At 42.7% G+C, this 27,037-nt stretch overlaps 2 protein-coding genes across 4 annotated transcripts in view; one reads left to right on the top strand and one right to left on the bottom strand.

Annotated features, from left to right (window-relative positions):
- Positions 1 to 313: 313 nt before the first annotated feature.
- LOC118370085 (zinc finger protein OZF-like) lies at positions 314 to 17,607 on the bottom strand. 3 transcript variants are annotated; one of them, XM_052498857.1, is made up of 3 exons: positions 16,889 to 17,607; positions 11,861 to 12,901; positions 314 to 1,270 (listed from the first exon to the last, which is right to left on the bottom strand). In XM_052498857.1, the coding sequence occupies exons 1-3, from the start codon at positions 17,331 to 17,333 to the stop codon at positions 720 to 722; spliced, it is 2,037 nt and encodes a 678-aa protein (XP_052354817.1). In that variant the 5' UTR covers positions 17,334 to 17,607; the 3' UTR covers positions 314 to 719. The 3 variants fall into 3 exon arrangements, with proteins under 3 accessions (XP_052354817.1, XP_052354818.1, XP_035610772.2); XM_052498858.1 differs by having other exon boundaries at positions 11,945 to 12,901; XM_035754879.2 differs by lacking the exon at positions 314 to 1,270 and having other exon boundaries at positions 8,235 to 12,901; positions 16,889 to 17,599.
- The window catches only part of LOC118370066 (gastrula zinc finger protein XlCGF17.1-like), a 246,728-nt gene continuing 233,552 nt past the window's right edge, over positions 13,862 to 27,037 (top strand). The window contains exon 1 of the mRNA XM_052498856.1: positions 13,862 to 14,408. Coding sequence (XP_052354816.1) covers positions 14,249 to 14,408 — 160 coding nt within the window. The 5' untranslated portion in view covers positions 13,862 to 14,248. The remainder of the gene's footprint in view (positions 14,409 to 27,037) is intronic.

The raw sequence follows: 27,037 nt of genomic DNA, 5'->3' as shown, positions 1-27,037 counted from the left end.
ATATACTCTGCGTCTGATCTATCATGTCTTTAATATCTCAATATTCAAAGTTTAGAATCCAATAATAGTCAAGGACTTTCAGTCGGTCAACTTCAGTAGAACATACTAGGGGAAAATACAATCATTCCCTATGCCGACCCAAATGGATACTAAATGAAATGGCCCCTGGCAGACCACCCAGACCTGACCCCACAAGATGCGTCACTCCAACTGGAAAAGGTTGCTGACTGCTGCTGTAGTCTATTACTAGTCTATTAGTGTCATGGTTTTCATATGGTGAAGGAGAGTCGGACCAAACTGCAGTGTGTATATTGCGATCCATGTTTATTTAAACAAAACGTAAACACGAATAAACACAAACACTACAAAACAAAAAGAAAATCGAAAACAGCCTATACTTGTGTCAACTAACACAGCACAAGGACATAAAGACATTCAGGACAATCACCCACAATACAACCAAAGAATATGGCTGCCTAAATATGGTTCCCAATCAGAGACGACGATAAACACCTGCCTCTGATTGAGAACCACTTCAGACAGCCATAGACTAACCTAGAACACCCCACTAAGCTACAATCCCACTAAGCTACACACCACATACAAAAACCCATGTCACACCCTGGCCTGACCAAATACATGAAGAAAAACAGAAAATACTTCGACCAGGGCGTGACAGAACCCCCCACTAAGGTGTGGACTCCCGAACGCACCTCAAATCAATAGGGAGGGTCCGGGTGGGCGTCTGTCCATGGTGGCGGCTCCGGCGCGGGACGTGGACCCCACTCAGTAAATGTCTTAGTCCCCTCTCCTTGCGTCCCTAGATAGTCCACACTCGCCGCCAACCATGGCCTAGTATTCCTCACCCAGAACCCCACTAGACTGAGGAGCAGATCGGGACTGAGGGGAAGCTCGGGACTGAGGGGAAGCTCGGGACTGAGGGGAAACTCGGGACTGAGGGGAAACTCGGGAGTGAAAGGAAGCTCAGGAATGAAAAGAAGCTCAGGAGTGAAAAGAAGCTCAGGAATGAAAAGAAGCTCAGGAATGAAAAGAAGCTCAGGAGTGAAAAGAAGCTCAGGAGTGAAAAGAAGCTCAGGAATGAAAAGAAGCTCAGGAGTGAAAAGAAGATCAGGAATGAAAAGAAGCTCAGGACAGAGGGGCTCTGGCGCCTCTTGGCTGAGTGGCAGCAGTGCCGGACAGGCGGGAGACTCCGGCAGCAGTGCCGGACAGGCGGGAGACTCCGGCAGCAGCGCCGGACAGGCGGGACCACCTGCAGGAAGGAGACAGAGAGAAAACCCATGTCACACCCTGGCCTGACCAAATACATGAAGAAAAACACAAAATACTTCGACCAGGGCATGACAATTAGTCTACTACTGAAAACTTCAGGAGCAGAACGGCAGAATTTACGAAGTCCAAATCAAATCAAATCAAATTGTATTTGTCACATACACATGGTTAGCAGATGTTAATGCGAGTGTAGCGAAATGCTTGTGCTTCTAGTTCCGACAATGCAGTGATAACCAACAAGTAATCGAACTAACAATTCCAAAACGACTGTCTTATACACAGTGTAAGGGGATAAAGAATATGTACATAAGGATATATGAATGAGTGATGGTACAGAGCAGCATACAGTAGATGGTATCGAGTACAGTATATACATATGAGATGAGTAATGTAGACAAAGTAAACAAAGTGGCATAGTTAAAGTGGCTAGTGATACATGTATTACATAAGGATGCAGTCGATGATGTAGAGTACAGTATATACGTATGCATATGAGATGAATAATGTAGGGTAAGTAACATTATATAAGGTAGCATTGTTTAAAGTGGCTAGTGATATATTTACATCATTTCCCATCAATTCCCATTATTAAAGTGGCTGGAGTTGGGTCAGTGTCAATGACAGTGTGTTGGCAGCAGCCACTCAATGTTAGTGGTGGCTGTTTAACAGTCTGATGGCCTTGAGATAGAAGCTGTTTTTCAGTCTCTCGGTCCCAGCTTTGATGCACCTGTACTGACCTCGCCTTCTGGATGATAGCGGGGTGAACAGGCAGTGGTTCGGGTGGTTGATGTCCTTGATGATCTTTATGGCCTTCCTGTAACATCGGGTGGTGTAGGTGTCCTGGAGGGCAGGTAGTTTGCCCCCGGTGATGCGTTGTGCAGACCTCACTACCCTCTGGAGAGCCTTACGGTTGAGGGCGGAGCAGTTGCCGTACCAGGCGGTGATACAGCCCGCCAGGATGCTCTCGATTGTGCATCTGTAGAAGTTTGTGAGTGCTTTTGGTTGACGAGCCAAATTTCTTCCGCCTCCTGAGGTTGAAGAGGCGCTGCTGCGCCTTCTTCACAATGCTGTCTGTGTGGGTGGACCAATTCAGTTTGTCTGTGATGTGCGAGGAACTTAAAACTTACTACCCTCTCCACTACTGTCCCATCAATGTGGATAATTCCAGTACATGTGTAGAGGGATAATTCCAGTACATGTGTAGAAGGATAATTCCAGTACAGTACATGTGTAGGGGGATAATTCCAGTATTTAGTATTTTAATCAATTGCATTTTCTACCACGTATGATCTCTGTAATTGCCAACAAAGGTTTCTGTACCAACTATTAAGTTCTGCTTTTCTGATGTATCAAATACTTATGTCATGCAATAAAATGAAAATGAATTATTTAAAAATCATACAATGTGATTTTCTGGATTTTTGTTTTAGATTCCGTCTCTCACAGTTGAAGTGTTCCTATGATAAAAAATTACAGACCTCTACATTTACATTACATTACATTTAAGTCATTTAGCAGACACTCTTATCCAGAGCGACTTACAAATTGGTGCATTCACCTTATGACATCCAGTGGAACAGTCACTTTACAATAGTGCATCTAAATCTTAAAAGGGGGGTGAGAAGGATTACTTATCCTATCCTAGGTATTCCTTAAAGAGGTGGGGTTTCAGGTGTCTCCGGAAGGTGGTGATTGACTCCGCTGTCCTGGCGTCGTGAGGGAGTTTGTTCAACCATTGGGGGGCCAGAGCAGTGAACAGTTTTGACTGGGCTGAGCGTGAACTGTACTTCCTCAGTGGTAGGGAGGCGAGCAGGCCAGAGGTGGATGAACGCAGTGCCCTTGTTTGGGTGTAGGGCCTGATCAGAGCCTGGAGGTACTGAGGTGCCGTTCCCCTCACAGCTCCGTAGGCAAGCACCATGGTCTTGTAGCGGATGCGAGCTTCAACTGGAAGCCAGTGGAGAGAGCGGAGGAGCGGGGTGACGTGAGAGAACTTGGGAAGGTTGAACACCAGACGGGCTGCGGCGTTCTGGATGAGTTGTAGGGGTTTAATGGCACAGGCAGGGAGCCCAGCCAACAGCGAGTTGCAGTAGTCCAGACGGGAGCTGACAAGTGCCTGGATTAGGACCTGCGCCGCTTCCTGTGTGAGGCAGGGTCGTACTCTGCGGATGTTGTAGAGCATGAACCTACAGGAACGGGGCCACCGCCTTGATGTTAGTTGAGAACGACAGGGTGTTGTCCAGGATCACGCCAAGGTTCTTAGCGCTCTGGGAGGAGGACACAGTGGAGTTGTCAACCGTGATGGCGAGATCATGGAACGGGCAGTCCTTCCCCGGGAGGAAGAGCAGCTCCGTCTTGCCGAGGTTCAGCTTGAGGTGGTGATCCGTCATCCACACTGATATGTCTGCCAGACATGCAGAGATGCGATTCGCCACCTGGTCATCAGAAGGGGGAAAGGAGAAGATTAATTGTGTGTCGTCTGCATAGCAATGATAGGAGAGACCATGTGAGGTTATGACAGAGCCAAGTGACTTGGTGTATAGCGAGAATAGGAGAGGGCCTAGAACAGAGCCCTGGGGGACACCAGTGGTGAGAGCGCGTGGTGAGGAGACAGATTCTCGCCACGCCACCTGGTAGGAGCGACCTGTCAGGTAGGACGCAATCCAAGCGTGGGCCGCGCCGGAGATGCCCAACTCGGAGAGGGTGGAGAGGAGGATCTGATGGTTCACAGTATCGAAGGCAGCCGATAGGTCTAGAAGGATGAGAGCAGAGGAGAGAGAGTTAGCTTTAGCGGTGCGGAGCGTCTCCGTGATACAGAGAAGAGCAGTCTCAGTTGAATGACTAGTCTTGAAACCTGACTGATTTGGATCAAGAAGGTCATTCTGAGAGAGATAGCGGGAGAGCTGGCCAAGGACGGCACGTTCAAGAGTTTTGGAGAGAAAAGAAAGAAGGGATACTGGTCTGTAGTTGTTGACATCGGAGGGATCGAGTGTAGGTTTTTTCAGAAGGGGTGCAACTCTCGCTCTCTTGAAGACGGAAGGGACGTAGCCAGCAGTCAGGGATGAGTTGATGAGCGAGGTGAGGTAAGGGAGAAGGTCTCCGGAAATGGTCTGGAGAAGAGAGGAGGGTATAGGGTCAAGCGGGCAGGTTGTTGGGCGGCCGGCCGTCACAAGACGCGAGATTTCATCTGGAGAGAGAGGGGAGAAAGAGGTCAGAGCACAGGGTAGGGCAGTGTGAGCAGAACCAGCGGTGTCGTTTGACTTAGCAAACGAGGATCGGATGTCGTCGACCTTCTTTACAAAATGGTTGACGAAGTCATCTGCAGAGATGGAGGAGGGGGGGAGGGGGAGGAGGATTCAGGAGGGAGGAGAAGGTGGCAAAGAGCTTCCTAGGGTTAGAGGCAGAAGCTTGGAATTTAGAGTGGTAGAAAGTGGCTTTAGCAGCAGAGACAGAAGAGGAAAATGTAGAGAGGAGGGAGCGAAAGAATGCCAGGTCCGCAGGGAGGCGAGTTTTCCTCCATTTCCGCTCGGCTGCCCGGAGCCCTGTTCTGTGAGCTCGCAATGAGTCGTCGAGCCACGGAGCGGGAGAGGAGGACCGAGCCGGCCTGGAGAATAGGGGGCATAGAGAGTCAAAGGATGCAGAAAGGGAGGAGAGGAGGGTTGAGGAGGCAGAATCAGGAGATAGGTTGGAGAAGGTTTGAGCAGAGGGAAGAGATGATAGGATGGAAGAGGAGAGAGTAGCGGGGGAGAGAGAGCGAAGGTTGGGACGGCGCGATACCATCCGAGTAGGGGCAGTGTGGGAAGTGTTGGATGAGAGCGAGAGGGAAAAGGATACAAGGTAGTGGTCGGAGACTTGGAGGGGAGTTGCAATGAGGTTAGTGGAAGAACAGCATCTAGTAAAGATGAGGTCGAGCGTATTGCCTGCCTTGTGAGTAGGGGGGGAAGGTGAGAGGGTGAGGTCAAAAGAGGAAAGGAGTGGAAAGAAGGAGGCAGAGAGGAATGAGTCAAAGGTAGACGTGGGGAGGTTAAAGTTGCCCAGAACTGTGAGAGGTGAGCCGTCCTCAGGAAAGGAGCTTATCAAGACATCAAGCTCATTGATGAACTCTCCGAGGGGACCTGGAGGGCGATAAATGATAAGGATGTTAAGCTTGAAAGGGCTGGTAACTGTGACAGCATGAAATTCAAAGGAGGCGATAGACAGATGGGTAAGGGGAGAAAGAGAGAATGACCACTTGGGAGAGATGAGGATCCCGGTGCCACCACCCCGCTGACCAGAAGCTCTCGGGTGTGCGAGAACACGTGGGCGGACGAAGAGAGAGCAGTAGGAGTGGCAGTGTTATCTGTGGTGATCCATGTTTCCGTCAGTGCCAAGAAGTCGAGGGACTGGAGGGAGGCATAGGCTGAGATTAACTCTGCCTTGTTGGCCGCAGATCGGCAGTTCCAGAGGCTACCAGAGACCTGGAACTCCACGTGGGTCGTGCACGCTGGGACCACCAGATTAGGTGGCCGCGGCCATGCGGTGTGTGGAGCGTTTGTATGGTCTGTGCAGAGAGGAGAGAACAGGGATAGACAGACACATAGTTGACAGGCTACAGAAGAGGCTACGCTAATGCAAAGGAGATTGGAATGACAAGTGGACTACACGTCTCGAATGTTCAGAAAGTTAAGCTTACGTAGCAAGAATCTAATTGACTAAAATTATTAAAATGATACAGTACTGCTGAAGTAGGCTAGCTGGCAGTGGCTGCGTTGTTGACACTACACTAATCAAGTCGTTCCGTTGAGTGTAATAGTTTCTACAGTGCTGCTATTCGGGGGCTAGCTGGCTAGCTAGCAGTGTTGATTACGTTACGTTGCGTTAAAAGAACGACAATAGCTGGCTAGCTAACCTAGAAAATCGCTCTAGAGTACACAATTATCTTTGATACAAAGACGGCTATGTAGCTAGCTATGTAGCTAGCTACGATCAAACAAATCAAACCGTTGTACTGTAATGAAATTAAATGAAAATGTGATACTACCTGTGGAGCGAAGCGGAATGCGACCGGGTTGTTGAGTTCTATTCGGAAGACGTTGGCTAGCTGTTGGCTAGCTAGCAGTGTCTCCTCCGACGACAAATAGCTGGCTAGCTAACCTCTGTAAATTAAGATAATCACTCTAAGACTACACAATTATCTTGGATACGAAGACAGCAAAGACAGCTATGTAGCTAGCTAACACTACACTAATCAAGTCGTTCAGTTGAGTGTAATAGTTTCTACAGTGCTGCTAGTCGGTGGACGTTTGCTAGCTGGCTAGCTGCTGGGCAGAGCAGTGAAGACTACGTTAGGACGACGAAATACGATAATTACGCAATTATCTTTGATACAAAGACGGCTATGTAGTTAGCTAAGAAGAAATTGCTAAGATTAGACAAATCAAACTGTTGTACTATAATGAAATGTAATGAAAAAGTTATACTACCTGCGGAGCGAAATGCGGATGCGACCGCTCGCTCCAACCCGGAAGTCCATGCCGCTTTGTAAGTATGAAAACCTGCAGAATCGGTGGCAGTGTATCAAATAATTCTCCCCACTGTAACTGCACCACATATCACACTTTCACAAAAAACATGAAGACATGGCTAAAGGTCAATCAGATTTGTGATCATAATCCCTAACTGTGTATTGCCGCTTTCCATGTTGTCTTTAGCTTGTGAGGTGTGGAAACACTTTGTTGCTTTTAAGAATTTTCTCTTGCTCTGTTTGTATGCTATGTATTGCTTGTCCTATGTTTCTCTGCGTGTGCTCCCTGCTCAATGATCGTCTATATTGTAATAGTTTTTAATAACCTGCCCAGGGACTGCGGTTGAAAATTAGCAAGCTGGCTAAAACCGGCACTTTTACTGAAACGTTGATTAATGTGCACTGTCCCTGTAAAAATAAAATAAACTCAAACCTACATAGCAGTCAATACAAACTGAAAACCATTGGCATAGAAATGTGTGCTAATTATCTTCTCAGAAATGAATGAAGTCCATGGAATGGATATAGACAAAAAGAGAATAAGGCCTAGCCGAGGTAGAGGCGAGGCAGGGGTGAGGACATCATCCTGCTATTGACAGTCCAGATCTCTGCGAGGAACTATAGATCTCTGCGAGGAACTATAGATCTCTGTGAGGAACTATAGATCTCTGTGAGGAACTATAGATCTCTTTGAGGAACTATAGATCTCTTTGAGGAACTATAGATCTCTGTGAGGATCTGTTACTATCCAAACTTCAGATTAAGACTCAGTCACACAACTCTCATATCGCAGTTACACAACTCTCATATCACAGTCATACAATGCTATTTCCAAACGTACCTAATCAATTAGTTGTTTTTCAACAATATTTTAACCTGCAGGAATATTTTTACATTTCTATGTCATGGTTAATTCCTAGGATAATGCAACTCATAAATTTACATATTTCAATAATTCTAGAATGGGGTACAGGTTTAAAACAATTACAGGCTTAAAATAATGACAGGTTTAAAACAATTACAGGTGCACTTTACTAGCTTATACTATATCATAAATGGTCTCCACTAGTAAACACATATAGCTGGCTCGGCCCTGTTTACACCTCCAAGGTGCCCCCCTCACACAGGAATACACACTCAGAGCCTAGGAGGCCTTTCTAAAAACTACACTTTGCGTGTTTCGATCACCTCACTATTTTTTTAAACTAGGCTTGAGTTGTGGTATCCACTCAGATCAAAGGTGGGTTCATTTGCTCAGTTCCCGAAGTGTGGTCTCAAGTTAGAAGGATCTCGCATGCTCCATTTAGCCAGGTTGTCTGGAGCCAGGTCATTTACCCAGGTCGTCAGACACCAAGTCAAGATTCACGTCCCCATCGCCAAATGTGGTTTGTTAATTACTTTAATATCCAATGAGACAAACTTAACGCAGAAGTCAGAGTTATTCTTAAATTAAATCTTTATTCACTTAATAAGGGAGCAGGGCAATACAACAAACAAGAGTACAAAGGTATTTTACAGCCAAGATACACCCCTTTCAACCATGTATGACGAACAACAGATGTATAGAATGGGTCACAAGATTAAGATTTGTATGAAAGATACTGTCTGCTGAGAATTATAGGTATCTGCTGTAAAAACAGTACTCTTTGTGTAGAGAACCTGGGGTCATCTCTCTCTGGTACCATACAGAACAGAAACATTAACTCATGCTCTGGAATGTGCTCTCTTTAGGTTTTAATCACCCAAAAGACATTGTAAATCTCTGTTGCAGGAATTAAATTGCTCTATGTTTTAACACCCAATTAAAATTAAACACTGTCAATTCATAAGGATTTGTAAGACCCTTATTGTATAGTAATGGACAGTGCCCATTTTATTCACGAGAGTACTCCTCCCTACACATTTTACCACAGGTTATAAACTGAAAATGACGTCATTAGTTTCAGCACCAACCCGTGCCATCTCCGCTCTAATACAAAGGCTGTATGGTTCTCACATCGTCTTTCCCTATTAAGATGATATATACTTGAGCTCAGGACAGCTGGTGTAGATAAGCATTCTAGCCAGTCTGGCTATGAGTTCATTCAATTCTACCATGGTACAGACAGTCATTGTTCTAATTCTTGATTATATTTGCACACATTATATTCAGTACTAAGATTAAAAAGAAAATTCATACATATAGAGTAACATAATAGTATTCTGATTAGTACATATACAGTAACATAATAGTATTCTGATTAGTCAGTCCTGATTGAAATGTATACATAATTAGTCATTATTGATAAAAATTCCCTTAACAATCTCCTGTCAGTTATCTCCCAGAGGCCTATCCTCAGTAGAACACACAGACACAATAGTTCTAAGAACCCTCTATTCTGTTGCATAAAACAACCATTTGATGCAATAAAAGTATTATAACAATCTTGCTCTCACGGTATCCACTGAAAGTTGACTGTTAACAACTGGGACATAAATGATACCCACTAAATCTGCCCAAGAAGAGGCAAACAAAAGAAAAACCCACAACAAACTTAAAGACAGGAAGCAAACCAAAAGGGTAGCGCAACTAAAGTTGTTGACACTCCACATCTATCAAGACAACTGGAGCACTGGGCCAGACACTCTAAAATAGAACCTGGACCAGCTCAGGTGAAACACCTTCCGAGTAACGAGATGGACAAGCCAGCACAGGTGTAACACATACTGACGAATGAGGTGACACCAATCAGTGTTCCCTACGTGCTAACGAGCTATAAAGTCCAACCTCAAAACATAAATGGAAAAACCAAAGACTGTAAACACCTTAAACCTCTTTGGGCTAGGGGGCAATAGTTTCACATCCGGATGAAAAGCGTGCCCAAACTGCCTGCTACTCAGGCCCAGAAGCTAGGATATGCATATTATTTGTAGATTTGGATAGAAAACACTCAGAATTTTCGAAAACTATTTGAATAATGTCTGTGAGTATAACAGCATTTATTTGGCAGGCGAAACCCAGAGGACAAACCATGCAGGACATTTTTTTTTAGGTCACTGTGTTTTCAAAATACATTCTATGGGAAACTATATTTATGAGGCACCTGGTTACAGTTCCTATGGCTTCCACTAGATGTCAACAGTCTTTAGAAATTGGTTGATGTTTTTCTATAGAGAAATGAAGAAGTACAGCTGTTCTCGGAGTATCAAGCCAAGTGGACTCTATTGTGTTTTGCGCGCAACCTGGAGCCCACTCCACGTTGATTTTATCCGCTATTGAACACAGTATATATCCGTCTTAAATTTGATCGATCATTTATGTTTTAGGATACCTGAGGAAGGATTAGGAAAGTTGGTTGAAATGTTTGGACCAACTTTACAGGTAACTTTGTTTGTAGTCATGTTGGGCGAGTTGGAACGGGTGTATTTCTGAATCAAACGTGCCAAATAAATGGACATTTTGGGGATATAACAAAGGAATTTATCGAACAAAAGAACCATTTGTGATGTTTCTGGGACATTTTGGAGTGACAACAGAAGAAGGTCTTCAAAGGTAAGGCATGAATTATATTGTTATTTCTGACTTTCGTGTCGCACCTCCCTGGTTGAAAAATGTTGGTCATGCATTTGTATGATGGGGCGCTGTCCTCAGATAATCGCTTAGTTTGCTTTCGCCGTAAAGCCTTTTTGAAAGCTGACACTGTGGCTGAATTATTAAGAAGTTAAGCTTGATTTTGATGTATTACACTTGTGATTTTTTGAAAGTTAAATATTTCAAATAATTTCTTTGAATTTCGCACTCTGCAATTTCATCGGGATGTAGCGGAACGTCTAGTCGTAACAGGTTAAGAGAATGCTCACCACCAACAGAAAACAACTTCCATTTCACATTATAACCAACTACAATGCTTCACCTTCATCAATTTAAATATGGTGTCTTCTGCCTATCAACAATTAAAAACAAGAAAAGTTTATTTTTTCCCTTCCTAAAACTCACTTGCTTCTAGAACTCTCGTCCACTTGGAACGAGCCCAAACAAAACTCATCTCCAAAACGGAAAAACGTGCAGTCAAAAAAAGATCCATGGCAACTCACTGGCTAAACGCAAAACAAAACTTTTGACTGCCACACCTTGAGACAATCAGAAACCAAGTTGTCCTCACCATGGACACAAGCACAAAAAAACGCTGTGGTTTTGACAAGTAACAATAAATCACTGATATCGATTAGAGGGGAAATCAGGTTGTACATGCTGTTGAAACTAACAACTAAAAAAACACACAGAAATAGGAGATCTTTTAGCTCATTGGTTAGAGGACAACCTGCCGAAGACAGTCAGCTACATTTTGGAGTGATGCATTTCAATTTAGGGGTCGCTAAACAAAGGAACGCAACACTTATTTGTCATCACTCCTCGATATCATGTTGAAATCAATTGTGCCGAGAGGAGGGAGATGACGTTGCACGTCCTGTTAAAACTAACAGCTCAAAAACATGGAATCTGGGAATAATGTGTACATCACTGGTTAGAGGACAATTTATAGAAAAGAGCTAGCTGCATTTAAGTGTTGTATTTTGATTCAAGCGGGTCACCAACATGATAAGTGTAACACAGCTCTTTTTTTGTGAATCAATTTTTGTTAAGTCACTTAAATAGTACTCTTTCAATTCAGAGCCTGGATTTTTCCCCAAGGCTAATATCCATATTACGCTGAAATCAATTCAATGAGGCAAACGTTTAGGGTTCTACATTGTGAAATTCCTTAAAAATACTCCTACTACAATGTTTAAATATTCTATATTGTGACATCATTTCATTGATATCACGAAACAACACCTTCATGTATGTATTTTCTGATGTTTTATCAGAGATCTTTTATCAGAGTATCTCTTGTCACACTGATCACAGCTATGAGATTTCTCTCCTGTGTGTTCTCTGGTGTAGAGTCAAAGAGCCAGATGTTGTACATCTTTTCCCACATTGACCACAGCTATAAGATTTCTCTCCTGTGTGTATTCTCTGGTGTCTAATCAGATGGCCAGATCGACCAAAACTCTTCCCACATTGAACACAGCTGTAAGATTTCTCACCTGTGTGTATTCTCTGGTGTCTAGTCAGATGGCCAGATCGACCAAAACTCTTCCCACATTGAACACAGCTGTAAGATTTCTCACCTGTGTGTATTCTCTGGTGTCTAGTCAGATGGCCAGATCGACCAAAACTCTTCCCACATTGAACACAGCTGTAAGGTTTCTCTCCCGTGTGTGCTCTCTTGTGCACTGTCAGCTCTCCAGATTGACCAAAACTCTTTCCACATTGAACACAGCTGTAAGGTTTCTCTCCCGTGTGTGCTCTCTTGTGCACTGTCAGCTCTCCAGAGTGACCAAAACTCTTTCCACATTGATCACAGCTAAACGGTCTCTCACCTGTGTGTATTCTCTTGTGTTGAGTCAGATGGCAAGATCGACCAAAACTCTTCCCACATTGAACACAGCTGTAAGATTTCTCACCTGTGTGTATTCTCTGGTGTCTAGTCAGATTGTCAGATCGATCAAAACTCTTCCCACATTGAACACAGCTGTAAGGTTTCTCTCCCGTGTGTGCTCTCTGGTGCACTGTCAGCTCTCCAGAGTGACCAAAACTCTTCCCACATTGATCACAGCTAAACGGTCTCTCACCTGTGTGTATTCTCTGGTGTCTAGTCAGATGGTCAGATCGATCAAAACTCTTCCCACATTGAACACAGCTGTAAGGTTTCTCTCCCGTGTGTGCTCTCTGGTGCACTGTCAGCTCTCCAGAGTGACCAAAACTCTTCCCACATTGATCACAGCTAAACGGTCTCTCACCTGTGTGTATTGTCTTGTGTTGAGTCAGATGGCAAGATCGACCAAAACTCTTCCCACATTGATCACAGCTATAATATTTCTCCCCTGTGTGTGTTCTCTGATGAAGTTTAATGCCTGATGAGGTGAACCTCTTCCCACAGTCAGAGCAGCAGTGAGTTCCCTTCCCTGTGGGTCTCTGCAGGCGTTTCCTGAGGTGTTCTGATCTGGAGAGACTCTTCTCTGCCCTGTCAGCATCATGAGGTTGTTGAGGCTCCCCAGAGGATCCACAATAGTCCCGTCTCTCTCCTGTGTGAACAACAAAGTCAGACAGATGATTAAAGACCCACAAAAGTGGAAATCCATTGTAAAAGGTGATGCCAATAGCGTAGCCATGACGTTGTACAAGAATTGACGGCTGTAATGAATGTTAAAATTATTTGAATATTGTCTTAAAATGAGCAAGAATAGTCATTATCTTGTTTTCACATTAGTAGTAACATCTAAGATTAGAAACTAGAAATAAGTTATTCAGGTTGTTGAAACTAAGCAGTATGCCAGACGACTTTTGGTCTCCAATATCGGCCCCTTTCTGTGTTCGCTAGAATTGCGGCACAAAGGCAATTTGATTGCATAAACTCCTCCTTGCTAATGAGGAAACTGATAGTTATGGATGTAGTATATCTGCCTGGAGCAAATATGGTGAGCAAAGATTTTAGTTCTTCACAATGTATTCTGAATGTGAATGGGGGAAAACTCAGGGGAGTAACCTCCATTTCCAGGTTGCTTATGAGTACATTTCACACTACTTTGGATTATAATTGTAAGGCTCATTTGAATGTCCTATTTAATATGTTTGCTACAGTATTAAGAATTATGTGTAATTATTGAAGAACCACATTAATGACAGTATCCATTTGGGTGTTGTCAATAAAGTAAATACTTTTTTTATTTCACCAGGTAGACCAGTTGAGAACAAGTTCTCATTTACAACTGCGGCCTGGCCAAGATAAAGAAAAGCAGTGCGACAAAAACAACATCACCGAGTTACATGTGGGATAAACAAAAGTACAGTCAATAACACAATAGAAAAATCTATATACAGTGTGTACAAATGGAGTAAGGAGGAAGGGCAATAAATAGGCCATAGTAGTGAAGTAATTACAATCTAGCAAATTAACACTGGAGTGATAGATGTGCAGATGATGTGCAAGTAGAAATACTGGGGTGCAAAAGAGCAAAAGAGCAAAATAAAAACATGGATGAGGTAGGCAGTTGGATGGGCTATTTACAGATGGGCTGTGAACAGCTGCAGCAATCGATAAGCTGCTCAGATAGCTGATGCTTAAAGTTAGTGAGGGAGATACGTCTCCAACTACAGACAGGGGTATGGTAGGGTGCGGGTACAGTGGAGGTAAACCTAGGTAAACCTAGGCATTGAGTGACGATAAGAGAGGTTGCATCTCTGGAGGCACCAGTTATGCTAGGTGAGGTCACTGCAAGTGTGGGAGGTGGGACAAAATAGTTATCTGAGGCATGTTGAGTGGGACTAGGCATGAAGCGTAAAGCGAGGCATAAAGCAATCACAGGTGTTGATTGGGAGAGCTAGCTAAGACAACAGCGGGTAATCAGCTAACAACAACAGGTAAACTGGGGATGAATGGGCAGACTGGTGCTAGCTTCGGGACAAGGACGTCACCAACGTCTGGCAAAGGCTGGTTGAGGGCACATCGGACGCAATTGCGTCGGCAGACCAGTCATGATGGATCTGCGGTGCTCCGTGTCGACAAAGGGTCCAGGCCAATTGGCAAAAGAGGTATTGTAGTTGGAGTCATTTTGTTTGCTAGCCGGGACATGCACCTGGCTTGAGGCTAACTGGTGCTAGCTACGGGACAAGGGTGTTAGCCCCTATAGCCAATCCGGTGCAAATATCCAGAGCTTACGGCAGGAATCCGGTGTTGTAGTGGCTTCTAGTCGTCTTAGTGAAGTCTGGGAGGCATCAGCTGTGTAGCCGAGTGATTATAGGGTCCATTGAGCAGGCCGGGAGATGGGCCTGGCTCAAGGCTAGCTTCGGGGCTGGGCCACTCGGTGGCAGCTAGCTAGATGCGATTATCCGGTGTAATGGTCCAGAGCTTACGGCAGGAACACAGCGATTTAGTGGAGAAAAACAGTCCGATATGCTCAGGGTTGATATCGCGCTGTGCAGACTGGCAGGTATTATCCAGGCTAAAAGCGGCTGGTGTCTGAGCTAAAAAGGTAAAGGCCACTAGCAGTGGATAATAATGACTAAATAGCTTGTAGCTAATTAGCTGGTTAGCTTCTAATGGCTAGCTGCTGATGGAGGTTCTAGCTATAAGGTCTAAATAAATAAATAGCAGATACGTTTCATAATGGGTGAGGCGTGTTGCCGGAAGGTATATTTAATTTTAAAATGTTAAGAGTGAAATATATACAAAAATAGACTAAAAATACATTCCATTTATAACAAACGCGTCTTAATGCTACGCCATCTTGGATTACAAGATGACTGTTAAAAACCATTGGATTCAGCAAACTCTGAAATTATTTAGTATTTCTGTGCCCATGAAAACTGTTTTCCCAGCATTACATCAGGAGCCACTAAATGATACATAGTTTGAGTGCATTTCAGAATACAAAAAAACTGTCCGACAGCAAGATCCAGTATTTAAGTTGAAGTTCATCATATGACAAGCATAACGTTATGACTATAACTACTGTTCCCTGATGGAGGGAAACTAGGTACAACATACTATCAAATCATCATGTTATGACTATAACTACTGTTCCCTGAAGGAGGGAAACTAGGTACAACATACTATTAAATCCACGGCTCGCTGGAAGCACCACCGTCCACAGGTGATGAGTGAGGCTCGGATTTATTCCTTAAAATGTAATACCGCTCTTCACCAACCCAGGAAAGGGAGGGGACAAACAGGTGTTGAACCTCGATTCCCTCCTTAAGGGAAGAGTAATTATAATCAAAGTTACACTCCCTTTCAGTCGGCCAACTTCGGTACAACATACTATGGGGAAATACAATCATCCCCAACCGACCCAAACGGATACTAAATGAAACGGCCCCTGACAGACCACCCAGACCTTACCCCGCAAGATGCATCAGTTTTGTCAATTTATTCATTGTCTTTTGTTTGAAACACTACTGTCAATGTTGAGTAAGGACGCACACCTGATTTACGCATTTTGTAGTAGGACTAGTCTACCTGGCATGCACACAAATGTAGGCCTATAAATGTGCCCATTTGGGGATTTCTGATTGTCCTAATGCACCACCAATAATGAGTTGTGGAGCTTCTCAAAGTAATTTGTCTTCACCTCCAAACAGCAAGTAAACAAAGTCTGAGGGCAGGAAACTGAGCATATTGTATACAATGTTGCAAGCTTGCTACCCCTGACCCAGTTGATACAATGTTTCAAGTTGGTTGTAGACAGGCCATGTGCAGCCAATGTGATTTCTAGGATATTTATTTTTATCAGGACATTTTCTACCTGCAGAATGTCATGTTTGCATGTGTTGGCTTTATGTAGGCTATTTTTTTTTTTACATAGTTGGCAATGGCAACAAAAGTTACCTATGGCCAGTCCTTGTATTCATAGTGTAGTGAATTCTGGGGGTAGCCCTGAGCTGAACTCAAACCTGGGTCCAGCAACCGCCAAGCCAACACCTTACGCCAAGATGTCTTTACTTCTTGACGATGTCGCTAGTTGTTGGGTTACGGTGGCTACAATATCGTTCTCTATGAATTTGAGAGTGGTTACACTTCTCCTTCCCCCATCCCTCAACTGTTTACCAGACCAAGTCTCTGGGCAGCCATTTTGTTTGTTTAAAAAACCCACACAACCCAGCAATCTGCAGATCAAACAATAACAAATGTCATTCCACCACTGTTTTGGTAATACAATGATTATGGGGTTGGAGAAATGTAACTACTCTCAAATTCATAGACAGACCTATGGATGCAAGGACTGACCATCCATATCAACATTATAGTTTTAACCATGTTGAGGCTATACAGTGTTGATTTACATTGTTTCTAAACATTATAGTAAAAAAAAAGCTTATTTGGGGTACAACAGTTGAACTAAGCTTATCATAAGCTTATGAGGCATGTGTTATATTCTTCAAGAATCAATGGCTAAAAATAAATAATTTAAAAGTCAAAATATGGATGTAGCAATTGCAGATTTCCGCCTTAAAACCAAACATCAATTCAACAACTGCAGAGTTTGTGCCTCTGTTTTTTAGACAGTACTTACTAGTGTTAATCCGGGAACGGTTTCTCAAAACCATTGTATGGCTAAATTCATTGTTAGAACCATTGGATGCCTTAAGATGCGTTTGGGAAACTGGGCCGAGATATCCAGTTTCCTCTTCCGATGTAACAGTCATCTCCCCCTCCTCTTTCACTCTATAAACTGCTTCATCCTCCCCTTTTACTGTAACATCCTCCTCCCCTTTTACTGTAACATCCTCCTCCTCTTTCACTCTGAACGCGTCTCCCTCTTCTTTCACTGAAACGTCTTTCTCTTCTTCTTTCACTGTAACAGCCTCACCCTCTACTTGTTTTTGTATTGTAACATACTTCTCTCCCTTCTCCTCTTTCACGAAAATGTTCAGCCACAGACCCTCTTTCTCTTCCTCCTCTCCTTTTACTGTGATATCTTCCTCCTCTTCATCAGGAGAGTAGCTTAGTGACCGCATGGTCGAGGATGTTAGCTAGGCTAATGCTAACTTAACCAGACCGCTAGCTGACTAATAACAATACTGTAAATGTGAAATGAAATCGGATAACTAACTAGACGACAGGAGTGGGTTTAAAACACAGTGGCTAAAATACACTAAAGCGTCTAGAGAGCAATATTGGTTGGGCTATTTTGTCTAGCAAGCTACCCAGGTGTCTGACTAACTGTTGTTGCTGATGTTGAAAGGAGCGTTCCGTCCACTAGATTATACGTCACGCCAACAGCATAACCTTAAATTCCCAAACCGCCATCTGTTGACTGGAGTGGGTAACGCAGATGAGTAAAATGTATATTTTATCATCAGACAACAAGTTAAAGTGTAGGGAGCATGAGTTTTTACTCACCAGTGTAACAATACATTGTGGTTAAAGACTTAGTAAGCTAGTCGTAGACACGATATGGTTACCTATAAGTACAAACAGTTATGCTTTTTCGTTATTACATATGTATTCACTTTTTTTGTGAACTCTTCCATACTACCCACAATGCAGTATTTATTCACGTCATATGGATGATAAACTCTGTGCTACTGAGTTTGTATGCCAGTGTAACGGTGTAATGAAGTTACATTTTAAAAATATATTTAACTAGGCAAGTCAGTTAAGAACAAATTATTATTTACATTTACGGCCTGCCTCTGCCAAACGCTAACCTAGACGATGCTGGGCCAACTGGGAGCTGCCCTTTGCGACTCCAAATCACGGCTTGTTATGATACAGCCTGGATTTGAACCAGGGTCTTTAGTGACGCCTGTAGCACTGAGATACCGTACCTTACACTGCTGCGCTGCTCGTGTGTTTGCATTACACTCGGTGTAATACACTCAGTGATGAAGGTATGGGAATCTGAAAATCCACAGCAGATTTTTTGAGAATTTGAAAATTGAGTGGGCCTGGGATAGAAATGTATAAAGTTGACATTACATCATAAAATCCACGTTTTAAATCATACATGAGCAATTTGTGTTTTAGTAACTACTGTTGTTGGTTTGGCGTCAAATAAGCCTCTCTTTGTATGGTATTTGCCGAATCTCAGTTTTCCATGTGGGTTTTATGCCAAGGTTCCCTCTTTCAATTTGGTAGCAAACTGAAAATTGCATCTTCTTTAGGTTTGCTATTTTTATTCTGTCATCTACTGATCATTCATCCACACTGTGTGTCTCATCAATGCAGGCAATTTATGACAAATGTATAAAGTATATGTTTTATAAACTCATGAACACCAGCGAGTTTATTAGCCCGGTATTGTTAGTTTTGGTGAATTATACTTCTTATACGTATACCTTTTCGCCACCAGAGGGAGACATTGTGTAATCTTTCAGGTTAATTTGATAATTTTTGATACTAAAATGGATGACAGTTTATTCTGATGTAGTGAATATGAGACACATGGAAATAATGTATTTATTTTTATTGTAGTAAAATAGAAATTAGTAGGAATTGTTAAATCCACCATAGGATCACAATAACTTTGATAGACATTTCAACTGTTTTTTTGTTAGTATATTTATAGGTCAGATTTATGTAGAATTGCTGTGGGAGTGCTATTTATATCCCGTCACTACTGATCATTCATCCATACTGTGTGTGTCCCATCATTGCAGCTTTGGAAATAAATGAACTATCCATCCATTGCTCCTTCCTGTGTTGACTCACCGACTTGAGGGAAGGGACTAGGAACTAGCTCGATATCTAGGAAGGCCATGCTAGGTTGATATCTAGCTCAAGCTTCACCTCATGTTTTTCATGAACTGTGTGATTGTGTTATCTAGTGGGAACCCGTTAGCACGGTAGGCTCTGGTGCCTTCTTGCTGTGGGCTCAAATCAAAAGAGAAAATCAACCAGCTTGCTTCTTTATATTCTGTCAACTTTTCGATATGGATGTTACGTTTGATACCGGAGCTACGAGCCATGCGTCCAAATCACTAAACAATCATTCAAAGCAGTGTGCTGAATGAAGCCTGTATGACTTTATTAGCAGCACGTGATCAATCGCGTCTGAAGCATCATTTCATCGAACAGCCTGATTGGTTTGGTATTGGGCTTGTTCAACGCTGCAGGCGATTGCCAACTGACTGATCTACAAATCACTATAAATCATAAATAACTACTCATTATTATTTATAAATCAGTCAGTCAGTCAATTTACCCACAATGCAGCATGGATTTGATGTTCTTTGATCAAGGCCAGTGATTTAGTAGAAGACATAAAGGCTACGCTGCTACGGTGTAGGACGTCATCTATAATAATGTGGCTGTTCAAAATTCTGTTTCGCTCAAAGCCTTGAGTAATGAACCTATTTTTGACACAATTGGCTGGAAAGCATCAATGCTTCAGGAAGCTTTGTTTCCCCATCACTACTTTTCAGCATGTTCTCTGTGAAGAAGACTGGGAGTTTTGTAACTTTTACAACCTTGGTTTACTGCTAGCGCGCTTGCTGACTGACACCTGTAATCTTTATATTTTGGATTTTGGGGATTTTCCCTGCCATCATTCTGTATGTCTCTGGCTAAGATAACTGCATATAGCTAACATTCTTTGATATTTGGTCAGATGGCGTTATGTATTTCCAAAACGTTGGTTTATTTCAATCACTCAAGTCATGAGTGGAAACGATTGGTTTAATTTGAAGTTATTTCTGTTGTTGTTTACATCATAGGGAATAGGCTGGTCCTCCATATTACTTCACACCTGACTTTGGCATTCTTCTGAATTATGATTTGATTTCCAGGTTTTAATTAAGTATAATACTTAAGATGACTGATTAGAAAAGTATCATCCAACCATCAGGTGTCTCACTGCATCCTCATTTGTCATGTTTTGAAATATACAGACAGACGGATTAAAAGTCATTTTACATTGTATAACTGTACTTCTGACAGCCAACTTTCTAACTCCTCCCATAACTTTATGACGTCGTAACATTCCCAGAAGGATTATTGAGTCATTGTTAGTTTTACACTTAAGACATGACTCGATGTGCTGTAGAATTTGTGAATTATGTCTCTTGTATAATAAGGGACTATCATTTGTCCCAACATCACAGGCCACAGACTTTGATACAGTTCAAGACTTCCAAAAGTTTTTCCTGTTTGAAATCAACAGAGTTTTTTTTATACACCTGCCAATTTAAATCCATTAAATGAGACAAGTTACCGGACAGGACATATTGCTAATGTTCTTCATATTGATAACCTGAATGACAATTAACTTGTGGGCATTGGTGGTGTTGACGGCCTATTGGATGACGTCGTCCATCGGGATTCCCCAAAAAAGAAGACACTGGATTGATCACTGTAGTCAGATGTGAAGGAGGAGGTTGATCATCAGGAGTCAGATGTGAAGGAGGAGGTTGATCATCAGGAGTCAGATGTGAAGGAGGAGGTTAATCATCAGTGAAACTCTAGGATTGTGGCTGGGCTGGCGTTTACACTTCCAGCTTGGTCATATATTTTGATACATTGAATGTTGATATTGTGAACCTGTGTTATATATTTGTACCTCCTGTTTCAGGAAGTGATGTCACTAAGTACTGCCCCTATATATACAGTGCATTTGGAAAGTATTCAGACCCCTTCACTTTTTACACATTTTGTTACGTTATTCTAAAATGGATTAAATATATGTTTTTCCTCATCAATCTACACACAATACCCCATAATGACAAAGCAAAATCAGGTTTTTAGAAATGTTTGCAAATGTAACAAAAACAACAACTGAAATATCACATTTACATACAGTATCAGTCAAAAGTTTGGACACACATTCAAGGGTTTTATTTTGACTATTTTCTTCATTGTAAAATAATAGCGAAGACATCAAAACTATGAAATAACACATATGGAATAATGTAGTAACCAAAAAAGGGTTAAACAAATCTAAATATATTTTATGTTTTGAGATAGTAGCTGGCTACTTATTTAGATTTAGTTTGACTTAATGAAACTGCCTTAAATGTGCTGTAGTAAAAAAATTAATATTCGCACTAATCAGTCAACACATTTCTGTCTTTGTATGTCTCAATATAATAGTATTATTTAATTAAAGCCATTTTAAAATCATCTCTGTCTGAAAATAAAATATGATCCTCAACTGCGTTTCCACTCCAGTCAGTGTGCGTTATACAGGATACTACAGTTATTCAGGATACTACAGTTATACAGGAAACTACAGTTATACATGATACTACAGTTATACTGGATACTACAGCTATACAGGGTACTACAGTTTTTCAGGATACTACAGTTATACAGGATACTACAATTATACAGGATAGTACAGTTATACAGGATACTACAGCTATACAGGATACTACAGCTATACAGGATACTACAGTTATACTGGATACTACAGTTATAACTATACATAGTTATACAGGATACTAAAGTTATACAGGATATTACAGTTATACTGGACACTACAGTTATACAGGATACTACAGTTATACAGGATACTACAGTTATGCTGTATACTACAGTTATACAGGATACTACAGTTATACAGGATACTACAGTTATGCTGTATACTACAGTTATACAGGATACTACAGTTATACTGGATACTACAGTTATACAGGATACTACAGTTATACAGGATACTACAGTTATTTTAATTTTATTTTTTATTTCACCTTTATTTAACCAGGTAGGCAAGTTGAGAACAGGTTCTCATTTACAATTGCGACCTGGCCAAGATAAAGCAAAGCAGTTCGACACATACAACGACACAGAGTTACACATGGAGTAAAACAAACATACAGTCAATAATACAGTATAAACAAGTCTATATACGATGTGAGCAAATGAGGTGAGATAAGGGAGGTAAAGGCAAAAAAAAAAAGGCCATGGTGGCAAAGTAAATACAATATAGCAAGTAAAACACTGGAATGGTAGATTTGCAGTGGAAGGATGTGCAAAGTAGAAATAAAAATAATGGGGTGCAAAGGAGCAAAATAATCAAATAAATACAGTAGGGAAAGAGGTAGTTGTTTGGGCTAAATTATAGGTGGGCTATGTACAGGTGCAGTAATCTGTGAGCTGCTCTGACAGTTGGTGCTTAAAGCTAGTGAGGGAGATAAGTGTTTCTATTTTCAGAGATTCTTGTAGTTCGTTCCAGTCATTGGCAGCAGAGAACGGGAAGGAGAGGCGGCCAAAGAAATAATTTGTTTTGGGGGTGACCAGAGAGATAGACCTGCTGGAGCGCGTGCTACAGGTGGGTGATGCTATGGTGACCAGCGAGATGAGATAAGGGGGGACTTTACCTAGCAGGGTCTTGTAGATGACATGGAGCCAGTGGGTTTGGCGACGAGTATGAAGCGAGGGCCAGCCAACGAGAGTGTACAGGTCGCAATGGTGGGTAGTATATGGGGCTTTGGTGACAAAACTGCATCCAATATGTTGTGTAGGGTATTGGATGGCTATTTTGTAAATGACATCGCCGAAGACGAGGATTGGTAGGATGGTCAGTTTTACAAGGGTATGTTTGGCAGCATGAGTGAAGGATGCTTTGTTGCGAAATAGGAAGCCAATTCTAGATTTAACTTTGGATTGGAGATGTTTGATGTGGGTCTGGAAGGAGAGTTTACAGTCTAACCAGACACCTGGGTATTTGTAGTTGTCCACGTATTCTAAGTCAGAGCCGTCCAGAGTAGTGATGTTGGACAGGCGGGCAGGTGCAGGCAGCGATTGGTTGAAGAGCATGCATTTAGTTTTACTTGTATTTAAGAGCAATTGGAGGCCACGGAAGGAGAGTTGTATGGCATTGAAGCTTGCCTGGAGGGTTGTTAACACAGTGTCCAAAGAAGTCCTTCTGTGGCTCAGTTGGTAGAGCATGGCGCTTGTAACGCCAGGGTAGTGGGTTCGATTCCCGGGACCACCCATACGTAGAATGTATGCACACATGACTGTAAGTCGCTTTGGATAAAAGCGTCAGCTAAATGGCATATATTATTATTATATTATATTATTATATTATATTATTATTATTATTATATTATTAAGGGCCAGAAGTATACAGAATGGTGTTGTCTGTGTAGAGGTGGATCAGAGACTCACCAGCAGCAAGAGCGACATCATTTATGTATACAGAGAAGAGAGTCGGTCCAAGAATTGAACCCTGTGGCACACCCATAGATACTGCCAGAGGTCCAGACAGCAGACCCTCCAATTTGACACACTGAACTCTATCAGAGAAGTGGTTGGTGAACCAGGCGAGGCAATCATTTGAGAAACCAAGGCTGTCGAGTCTACCGATGAGGATGTGGTGATTGACAGAGTCGGAAGCCTTGGCCAGATCCATGAATAGGGCTGCACAGTAATGTGTCTTATCGATGCGGGTTAAGATATCGTTTAGGACCTTGAGCATGGTTGAGGTGCACCCATGACCAGCTCTGAAACCAGATTGCATAGCAGAGAAGGTATGGTGAGATTCGAAATGGTCGGTAATCTGTTTGTTGACTTTGCTTTCGAAGACCTTAGAAAGGCATGGTAGGATAGATATAGGTCTGTAGCAGTTTGGGTCAAGAGTGGTCCCTCTTTGAAGAGGGGGATGACCGCAGCTGCTTTCCAATCTTTGGAAATCTCAGACGACACGAAAGAGAGGTTGAACAGGCTAGTAATAGGGGTGGCAACAATTTCGGCAGATCATTTTTGAACTATCCAGATTGTCCAGATTGCTAGCCCGGCTGATTTTTAGGGGTCCAGATTTTGCAGCTCTTTCAGAACATCAGCTGACTGGATTTGGGAGAAGGAGAAATGGGGAAGGCTTGGGCGAGTTCCTGTGGGGGGTGCAGTGCTGTTGACCGGGGTAGGAGTAGCCAGGTGGAAAGCATGGCCAGCCGTAGAAAAATGCTTATTGAAATTTTCAATTATAGTGGATTTATCAGTGGTGACAGTATTTCCCATCTTCAGTGCAGTGGGCAGCTGGGAGGAGGTGTTCTTATTCTCCATGGACTTTACAGTGTCCCAGAACTTTTTTTGAGTTAGTGTTGCAGGAAGCAAATTTCTGCTTGAAAAAGCTAGCCTTGGCTTTTCTAACTGCCTGTGTATAATGGTTTCTAGCTTCCCTGAACAGCTGCATATCACGGTGCTAATGCAGAACGCCATAGGATGTTTTTGTGTTGGTTAAGGGCAGTCAGGTCTGGGGAGAACCAAGGGCTATATCTGTTCCTGGTTCTAAATTTCTTGAATGGGGCATGCTTATTTAAGATGGTTAGGAAGGCATTTAAAAGAAATAACCAGGCATCCTCTACTGACGGGATGAGATCAATATCCTTCCAGGATACCCCGGCCAGGTCAATTAGAAAGGCCTGCTCGCTGAAGTGCTTCAGGGAGCGTTTGACAGTGATGAGTGGAGGTCGTTTGACCGCTGACCCATTACGGATATAGGCAATGAGGCAGTGATCGCTGAGATCTTGGTGTAAGACAGCAGAGGTGTATTTAGAGGGCAAGTTGGTTAGGATGATATCTATGAGGGTGCCCGTGTTTAAGGCTTTGGGGAGGTACCTGGTAGGTTCATTGATCATTTGTGTGAGATTTAGGGCATCAAGCTTAGATTGTAGGATGGCTGGGGTGTTAAGCATGTTCCAGTTTAGGTCGCCTAGCAGCATGAGCTCCTAAGATAGATGGGGGGCAATCAGTTCACATATGGTGTCCAGAGCACAGCTGGGGGCAGAGGGTGGTCTATAGCAGGTGGCAACGGTGAGATACTTGTTTTTAGAGAGGTGGATTAAAAGTTCAAATTGTTTGGGTACAGACCTGGATAGTAGGACAGAACTCTGCAGGCTATCTTTGCAGTAGATTGCAACACCGCCCCCTTTGGCAGTTCTATCTTGTCTGAAAATGTTGTAGTTTGGGATGAAAATTTCAGAATTTTTGGTGGTCTTCCTAAGCCAGGATTCAGACACAGCTTGAACATCCAGGTTGGCAGAGTGCTAAAGCAGTGAATAAAACAAACTTAGGGAGGAGGCTTCTAATGTTAACATGAATGAAACCAAGGCTATTACGGTTACAGAAGTCATCAAAAGAGAGCGCCTGGGGAATAGGGGTGGAGCTTGGCACTGCAGGCCCTGGATTCACCTCTACATCACCAGAGGAACAGAGGAGGAGTAGGATAAGGGTACGGCTAAAAGCAATAAGAATTGGTCGTCTAGAACGTCTGGAACAGAGAGTAAAAGGAGGTTTCTGGGGGCAATAAAATAGCTTCACGGTATAATGTACAGACAAAGGTATGGTAGGATGTGAATACAGTGGAGGTAAACCTAGGTATTGAGTGATGATGAGAGAGATATTGTCTCTAGAAACATAATTGAAACCAGGAGATGTCATCACATGTGTGGGTGGTGGAACTAATAGGTTGGATAAGGTATAGTGAGCAGGACTAGAGGCTCTACAGTGAAATAAGCCAATAAAAACTAACCAGAACAGCAATGGACAAGGCATATTGACATTAAGGATAGGCATGCTTAGTCGAGTGATCAAAAGGGTCCAGTGAGTAGTGAGGTTGTTTGGGGTCACAGCGATTCAGACAGCTAGCCGGGTCATTGGTAGCAAGCTAGCATAGGATGGAGGTCTGTTTTTAGCCACCTCGTGTGTTTCCGTCGGTAGGATTAGTGGGGTTCCGTGTGGTAGAGGGGATCAATCCAATTCGCAAAAAAAAAAACAATAGATATAGTTATAGAGGCCCAAGAAAAAATATATATATATAGATATATATATTGTCCGATAGGTCTACTCAGATAGACAGCTAACGATTAACGGACCGCAGATGGGCGTTCAGGTAACGTCACGACTGAGGAGCCAGCCGGATAACTCCCTCGGGCAGATAACGTCGGTAGTACAGTTGTGAAGGCCCGGTGGGGCTCCGCATTGGCAGTAAAACGGGTCCGGATAGGTGATTGTAGCCCAGGAGTGACTGATGGAACTCTTCAGCTGGCTAGCTCCGGAATAATTGATGTTTGCTCCGGAATCGACGTAAGCCAATAGTCACACGGATAGCAGCTAGCTAGCTGCGAGATCCAGGTATAAATGAGTTTGCGGTTGAAATCCGGGGACATGGAGAGAAAAATAGGTCCGGTATGTTCCGGTCCGAGCTGCGCCTTACAATACTGCCGATAGATTTTCGAGCTAAAGGATAGCTGATGACCACAAACCGTGGTTAGCTGAATACTAATGATTAGCCAGTAAAGAAGCTAACTAGCTTCTGATTAGCTTCAGGCTAGCTTCTGTCTCGCTTCTGGTTAGCATCTATTGAGGATTACAGATTTGAGGTAAATAATACTTTCTTTTTTAAAAATATAAATTGGTGAGGCGGGTTGCAGGAGAGTGATTTGAAGATGAGTTTATGGAAAATAAAAAATATATATAAAAAGGTATGCGAAGAAAGTTGTAAATAAATATATATAAATCATATATATATATATATACGGGACACGAGAAGACGAGGACAAAAGACGTCTGACTGCTATGCCATCTTGGTGGGGTTTTGTTATACTGGATACTACAGCTTTACAGGATACTACAGTTATTCAGGATACTACAGTTATACTGGATACTACAGTTATAACTACGCATAGTTATTCCAAAGGTGGGCTACTTACTATCCACTGTTTGCAAGCCACCATTGCTGATCTATTTCATGTATTTATTTCACCTTTATTTAACCAGG

The sequence above is a fragment of the Oncorhynchus keta genome, chromosome 37 (assembly GCF_023373465.1).
Source record: "Oncorhynchus keta strain PuntledgeMale-10-30-2019 chromosome 37, Oket_V2, whole genome shotgun sequence".
NCBI lineage: Eukaryota > Metazoa > Chordata > Actinopteri > Salmoniformes > Salmonidae > Oncorhynchus > Oncorhynchus keta.
The sequence above is the reverse complement of the archived record's forward strand: the minus strand, read 5'-3'. Positions and strand labels throughout refer to the sequence as shown.

Bases quoted from the DNA above. Each gene is read 5' to 3' on its own strand.
- LOC118370085 (XM_052498857.1), bottom strand. From the start codon at position 17,333: ATGCGGTCACTAAGCTACTCTCCTGATGAAGAGGAGGAAGATATCACA. The intron at 12,902-16,888 runs GTAAGTACTGTC...TTGTTCACACAG, and splicing joins CCGTTCCCGGATTAACACTA to GAGAGAGACGGGACTATTGT. The intron at 1,271-11,860 runs GTGAGAAATCTT...TCCTTCCTGCAG, and splicing joins ACACCAGAGAATACACACAG to GTGGTCCCGCCTGTCCGGCG.